Source organism: Myotis brandtii, unplaced genomic scaffold (genome assembly GCF_000412655.1).
Source record: "Myotis brandtii unplaced genomic scaffold, ASM41265v1 scaffold538, whole genome shotgun sequence".
Classification (NCBI taxonomy): Eukaryota; Metazoa; Chordata; class Mammalia; order Chiroptera; family Vespertilionidae; genus Myotis; species Myotis brandtii.
The window spans coordinates 9219-16672 of record NW_005369976.1 but is presented as its reverse complement, the minus strand read 5'-3'; the positions used below and the strand labels follow the sequence as shown (position 1 = coordinate 16672).

The 7454-nt window shown below is 41.9% G+C and overlaps 1 protein-coding gene across 4 annotated transcripts in view; it reads right to left on the bottom strand.

The window, feature by feature from the left end:
* LOC102256132 (alcohol dehydrogenase class-3) overlaps positions 1–7419 on the bottom strand; it is a 14130-nt gene extending 6711 nt beyond the window's left edge. Inside the window, exons 1-4 of one of the 4 annotated variants that reach the window (XM_014549197.1) lie at positions 7182–7419; positions 4321–4422; positions 2259–2400; positions 1534–1621 (exon numbers count right to left, since the gene is read on the bottom strand). In XM_014549197.1, the coding sequence (XP_014404683.1) occupies positions 1534–1621; positions 2259–2400; positions 4321–4422; positions 7182–7256 (407 nt within the window). In that variant the 5' untranslated portion in view covers positions 7257–7419. Of the gene's footprint in view, positions 1–1533; positions 1622–2258; positions 2401–4320; positions 4423–7130 lie in introns of all 4 variants that reach the window. The other 3 variants (XM_005877986.2, XM_005877987.2, XM_005877988.2) reach the window with 3 other exon arrangements.
* Between the last annotated feature and the right edge of the window lie 35 nt (positions 7420–7454).

Below are 7454 nucleotides of genomic sequence, written 5' to 3'. Positions count from 1 at the left end.
CCTGCCCCCCACACCCTCCTCACACACACCCTCACACACACCTTGTGGGAAGACAATGAAGGCCATTAGTAAGCTGACTGTGAGACCTTGGGAGCCTGGTCAGCTCCTCGGGCAAGAAGTGTTTTGATCCCTCCAGGCCCATCCCCCTCCTTCTGCATGCTCTATTTTTCTGTTTTCTGACTCTATAAAACCTTGTGTTGGGAAAGTCTAGGACAGGTGGTGGTGAGATAATAGCACTAGCCGGCGGCCCCCCCTGGAGTGGCCTGTCTGTAGGCCGGAAGTGACTTAGTGATTCAACTTCACTGGTATCAGCGCCATTGGTATGCGTATAAGTCCTAATAAACTCATGTCTTTCATAGCCAGTCCTCTGGATTATTTCTTTGGGAATCCAAGAACAATATGCAGAGGTTTTCTGAGATCTCAGCACTTTGCATAACACCAAAGAGAAGGTAGTGATACTTGGAATGGAATATGACTGAGCAAACTGGATACATCTCCCAGACATTGTGAATGAAAGAAACCAGACGGAAGAGCACATAATGCACACGAAGTTCTACAGAGAAAGAAATCAGAATAGAGGTTACCGTTGAAGGAGGCAGGTGGTGACTTGGAAGGGACATGGAGGACTCTGTGGGGTGGTGGAAGGGTTCTCTTTCTTGATCTGGGTGATGGTTATAACCATTAGGTATGTACATACATAAAAACAGATTGAGCTGTACACTTAAGATTTGTATACTTTAAGTACTTTATTATGTCTGTTCTACCTCAATAAAAAGAAAACAAAAGAGGATACAAATACAAAAAGATCATAAACTGCCTTAAAGAAGTAGTTCTTTAAGACCTGTTACCTTACTACAATAAAGTAACTACTTTTCCCGTGTTAAGGGGTCATGTTATCTCTTGTAGTCTTCCCAGTAACTTTATGAAGTTTTTTTTTAAAAAAGATATACTTTCAGAGGAAGGGAGAGGGAGAGAGAGACAGAAACATCAATGATGAGAAAGAATCATTGATCAGCTGCCTCTTGTATGCCCCACACTGGGCTCAAGCCCACAACCCGGGCATATGCCCTGACCAGGAATTGAACTGTGACCTTCTGGTTCATAGGTTGACGCTCAACTACTGAGCCATGTGGGGTGGGGTGGGGGTGGGGGGCGTGTGCTGAAATAAGTTTTATTACTTCGATTTCGATTTCATGGATAATAAAATGGCATACAAATGATTTCATTTAATTTCATAAGCATGTCCCTCCTTATTACATATGTTAGCAAACTTAGCCTAGTGTTATGGAAAGAGACTGAGTTCAGAAAATTCAGTTTTCTCTCTTAATAGCTGATGATACTTGGAAAACCACTTAATTTCTGAGTCTTAACTTTCTCATCTATGAAAACTGGGATACTAATGATGACAGTGAGGTTGCCATAAAGATGGATTGAAATAATTCATGTAGAATGGTCTGTATAAATTGCCACACACTTATTATTATCATTTTAAAAATGAATCTTGTTTTAAAAATAAAATAAAAAGATACTAACCTTATTTTCTGGCAAAGGTTTGTTTTAGGATTTAGACAAAATTTGCATTCTCCACATTGAGGGATGTAAAGCGGGATGACAGTATCACCTGGAAAATAAATACAAAGACATTATCCTGGATGCGCAGCATCTATTTCTAATGAATCTATCAGCCCCTGCAAATTCCTATTCCTGTCAGCTCATTCGGCTTTGAAAGTTAACCTCTTCAAGGCTTAGAACTTCACCTACATAACATCATTCAGACAATGCCTGACTATGCAAAAAAATGTAAGTTTCAGAATTTTGACTAAAGGAAACTTTTAAAAACAATAACTGGAGTACAAGGAGTCATGTGCCTCAAACTACTGACTCACTGATGCGTATCTAAAAATTCTTGCTTAGAAACTGACTTCGGAAATGTTTTTAACAGTTTCAGATGAACAACAGTCTGCAAAATCAGGGAAAAACCCCCATCAAATATGGGGGGGAGGGGCAAAAGTAGTTTTACAGTTGTGACTATGGGAAACACAGTTTATTCTTGTATTATTTATTAGTTATTGTTTTCCATGCAAACAACTGCAGTCTACTTTTGCCGACCCTGTATTTATGCTTCCTGGGTGAGGAATAAAATCAATCTTCATAACTTTCTTAGGTGATAATTTGTTCATAAATAAACAATGTGTAGCTGATCAGAAGTGTTATTTCCCTATGGTGGTATAAAACAAGTGGTTCAAATACCCTCTTACCTGCTTTTAGCTTAGTAACTCCTGCGCCAACACTTTCCACAATTCCAGCACCTTCGTGTCCCAAGATCACTGGAAAACTCCCTTCAGGATCAGCCCCACTCAGGGTATAGGCATCCGTGTGGCACACTGCAGTGGCAATAATCTATCAAGATATTCAAATATAGAGCATTTCAGTGTGTGTGTGCATGCGACTCAGTGAGGCATTGGTCAAAGGAAAGGCCCTTTTATTTTAATATATTCCATTGATTCCAAGATACTTTTCTTTCATACTTTAACCTCTCTAAAATCAGTATATGCTTACAAATAGATGACATCTTAACAACTAGAATTGGCAGCCTTTTCTTAGTAGTACATTAAAGGGCAGAGTATTTATATTCAATGAAAGATGGCACATCTATTCTCCTTTTCAGTGCATATTAGCAAGACAAAGCAAACAAGGTGAAGAGGAAGAGCACCTGTGTGCAAAGCCATTTCACTGCTGGGCTCTTCATGACTGTTGGGAAGTGGTATTTCTAAAAAGCTATGGATTATTTCTGAAATATGCCAGTCTGCTTGGTCTGCACTAAAACTCAGAGCTTTTAGTGGAACCAACTCCCTTTTAGCACACACACAAATTCTGCTTAAATAAGCCCTTTATCCCTATCTCTTTTAAGTATGTTATCCTTCCAAACCACCAAAAAAGCACAAAGAAAAAGTCTCAGAGTGTATTTATACTTCTCTGCTTCTCACTGACATACCCACTTACAATGTAACATTCTTCGCTATTTGTTGGCAATCCCAGGAAAGACAGCTGAACTCAGTATGCCCCAAACAATACAGCCAGGACATTTTCTTTTTCAGTGGCAAAATCACAACCAGGTTAGTTTCTGAACTTAACTATTAAAATATTTCAGATTTCTGGGTCTGGATTGAAAAGGACCTTGAAAAGTTATCTGTGCTTCTTGACTGATATGTGTAGTCCCTGGAAGCATGAGTCAGTACGTGTTTATGTGCTGTGTGTTTGGAGGTAGGACCAAACTTAACTATTAAAATATTTCAGATTTCTGGGTCTGGGTTGAAAAGGACCTTGAAAAGTTATTTGTGCTTCTTGACCTGATATGTGTGGTCCCTGGGAGCATGAGTCAGTACGTATTTATGTGCTGTGTGTTTGGAGGTAGGACCGGGGACGTTTACTCCAATTTATAGCAAAAAAAGCTGATTTTTCTAGGATGTTAGTTTTATTTAAAAGTCACTAGTTTATTTTTAAAAACATTTTTATTGATTTTTTAGAGAGGAAGGGAGAGGAAGAGAGAAACATCAATGTGAGAGCCTAATATCGGCCACACCCCCTACTGGGGATCAAGTTGGAAACCTGGGCATGTGCCCTGACTGGGAATTGAACCGGTGACCTCCTGGTGCATGGGATGATGCCCAACCAACTGAGCCACACGGGCCAGGGCAAAGGTCACTACTTTAAACCATTAATTTTACATCAAAACAGAGAAGAATGCTAAAAACACCCAGCTGGTGGCCTTGTGAACTATGCCTCTCTCCTGGGATAGCTTCCTTAAGCAGCACTGGGATAATGAATGCATCCCTGGAACTCGGGCCCTGTCTGCAAGGGTCAGTATTTAAAGCTCTCTAAGATGACTTTACTGGGTTGTTGCTCCAGTTGATCAGGAGCCTCTTCCCAAATCTTATTTGAAGTCTCACCTAACAAAACTAAAGACCATTTCTTTTTCTTTTGTTCCTAATGTGTCACCATACATTTTAAGTTATGGGATCAGGAGAAAGGGGACACATCTGTCAAAGTCACCTTAAACCTAGGCTACGGAAATAAACCGCAGTGATCCCTGGGGAAGGCTGCTCAGCCCAACATCAAAGCTAAAAGATGGGAGGAGTGCTGCAGAGGAGAGAGGGATAAAATAAGAGGATGTTGTGACTCTGTGGCTGGAGGATTTTTAATACCTTGTTCTCGACACTCTCCTTTGGGACTTATCCTCTGCAGAACTCAAGAGTATTAGTCTACCCAGAGACCTAATTGTTAAGTCTTCTTTTTCCATTGCCTTAGATGTAACATTACCTTAATTCGAACTTCATGAGCCTTTGGGGGTGCCACCTCTACCTCCTCGATGGAGAGAGGCTTTCCGGCCTCCCAGGCAACCGCTGCCTTGCACTTGATCACCTGAAACGGGGGGAAAAAAGAGCAAGTTGTTTATTCACCTGAATGAATAATGAACTGCTTGTTAGTTAATTTAGATACTGATGAATGCTAATCTTAGGAAGCATATTAAAGATTCACAAAGAAACATGTACTGCCCTAGCCGATTTGGCTCAGTGGATAGAGCCTTTGGACTGAAGGGTCCTGGGTTCGATTCCTGATCAAGGCACATGCCTGGGTTGCGGGCTTGAGCCCTGGTAGGGGGTGTGCAGGAGGCAGCTGATCAATGACTGTCTCTCAACATTCATGTTTCTATCTCTCTCTCCCTCTCCCTTCCTCTCTGGAATCAATAAAAATATATTAATAAAAGAAAAAAAAAAAGGAAACATGTACCTCTAAGTGATATGGAGAATTGTTTTGCCTGTTTTTTAGATTTCGTATAAGTAATATTCATTAAAGTCTTTAACTTAGATGACCTTTGGTCAGATATAAAAGCCTCTTCTGGTTGAAAAGTTTTATTCATGGAATACTTAATGACATTCTACAGGAGCAGGTAAAGAATACAGGTCTAAGAGAATCTGATTCAGTAGGTCTGGCATAGGGCCCAAGGAATCTGAATGCTTAACACGTACCCTGTGAAATTCTTTTGTTCAGGTTGGTGTAAGTAACATTGGTGTAGTACAAAACCACAGGATGGGAAGGAATGTAAGGAGAACCAGAATGGGGGAACTTTAAAAACCATACCTATCACCCTGGTGTGGCTCAGCTGGTTGGAGCAATCAGGGCACATACCCAGGTTGCTCCACCACCGAGCAACACCAGCCGGCCAGCTCTCTCCCTCTCCCTTACTCTCTGGAATCAATAAAAATAATAAAAGGAAAAAAAAAAGGAAACATGTACCTCTAAGTGATATGGAGAATTGTTTTGCCTGTTTTTTAGATTTCGTATAAGTAATATTCATTAAAGTCTTTAACTTAGATGACCTTTGGTCAGATATAAAAGCCTCTTCCGGTTGAAAAGTTTTATTCATGGAATACTTAATGACATTCTACAGGAGCAGGTAAAGAATACAGGTCTAAGAGAATCTGATTCAGTAGGTCTGGCATAGGGCCCAAGGAATCTGAATGCTTAACACGTACCCTGTGAAATTCTTTTGTTCAGGTTGGTGTAAGTAACATCGGTGTAGTACAAAACCACAGGATGGGAAGGAATGTAAGGAGAACCAGAATGGGGGAACTTTAAAAACCATACCTATCACCCTGGTGTGGCTCAGCTGGTTGGAGCACTGTCCCGTACACCAAAAGGTGGCAGGTTCGATTCTCCATCAGGGCACATACCCAGGTTGTTCCACCACCGAGCAACACCAGCCGGCCAGGTGTTGCTATTCCTATCCTTTTTAACTGTGCCATCCAATACAGTATTCACTTGCCACCACCTGTGGCTACTGAGCACTTGAAAAATGGCCAGTCTGAACTGAGTTAAGCTGTACGATTTTGAAGACTTAGTACAAAAAAAGGTAAGAATACTTCAATAATATTTTAAAATATTGATTACATGTTGAGATAGTATTTTCAATATGTTGGATTAAATTTTAACACAATTTTAATGCTTTTTAATATGACTAATAGGAAAGTTAAAATTACATATGTGAACTGTATAATATTTCTATAGCATAATGTTGCCTTAGAGATTCTAGTACACCCCTCCATTCCCGGAGAATCAACTGTAACAGCGAAGATTTCCATCAGTTTACATAATGGTTATGAAACAAGTTGGTAGAATAAAGGTTGAAAGCCACTGGGTTTATAGGAGACAGACTGGAAAGTCAATAATTACAAAAAGTGTGGTTTAAAGGGAGAGGCACAAAGTGCTACAGAATTCGAAAAGTGGAGAAAGAGTGTAACTTTGGTAGTGAGTTTGAGAAAGCATCGCGTTTAACTGGGATACTGAAGGAGAAGAGTTACAAACGGTGATAAAACACCTACATACAGGGTAACTGTGAAGGGTGAATGAGAATGAATATGAAGCCCCTAATACTCATTCTCTTTGGCACAGGGTAGCTTTGCAAAAATAAGTTAGTAGTTATTAGTAGCAGTGAAACAAAGAGTGGAGGGGAAAGGAGAGTTAAACTATATAGAGAGACTAGAGGCCCGATGCATGAAATTCGTGCAAGGGGCTTGGCCCTCCCAGCAGCCCCGCCCACTGGTCGGTCAGGAAAGTCCTCCGGGAAGGTCGTCCTGCCCTCTGGTCTAATTAACATATTAGCTCTTTATTATAGAGGATTATACAGGATGAGTGGCTCGTGTAAGTTGGCGAGGGGAGAAATTCTGCTTCTAAAGTTGAAACGTAGATATTAAATCTGATGGTACCAAAAATTCAGACTCTGCACTGGAATCCTTTTCACCTCAATGTACCGTAAACCTCAAAGGTCCAATGCAGAATATTAACAATGAAGTCATATCGCACACTAGAGATCTGGAGCAACAGGAATAGTCCATCCATATGTGATTTATTCTCCAGCCCCCACTTTTAAAGAATGTTTCCTTTCGATGACAATTCTAATCACAACAAAGCCCCACTCTAAATCACAGGCGACTGCCCCACTTCCACATCTGAACTGTCACAGGAATTACAATTCTGCACCCGCAAGTATGACCCTGGGCAAGTCACAGTAAGACCTGGATCGGTTCTGCGACTTCGCGCAAAACGACGGGCAAGGCATCTCATCTTACCAGATGCCAGTTAATACCAGCGGGGGTGCCGCTCCTACGGCCTCTCATCACCTTTATGAACGAAATCACCTTGAACAGAAGGGCCTGCCGTGCTCTCTGCACAGGCCAAGCGCGGCCTCGGGCCATTTCGCCGGAACACGCACCGACCACCCTGGCCCCCCGCCCCCGGTCTCCGGCTCCGCTCCAGCTGCCCAGAGCGCAGAGCCCTCCCCAGGAAGGAGGCGGAACACAGCTTCCTTCCAGCGAACCGCTCCTCCGAGGCCCCGTTCGGCTCCGGTTCCCAGCAGCCCGGGTCCAGGCTGTGCTTCCCCGCCCCGCATCCTC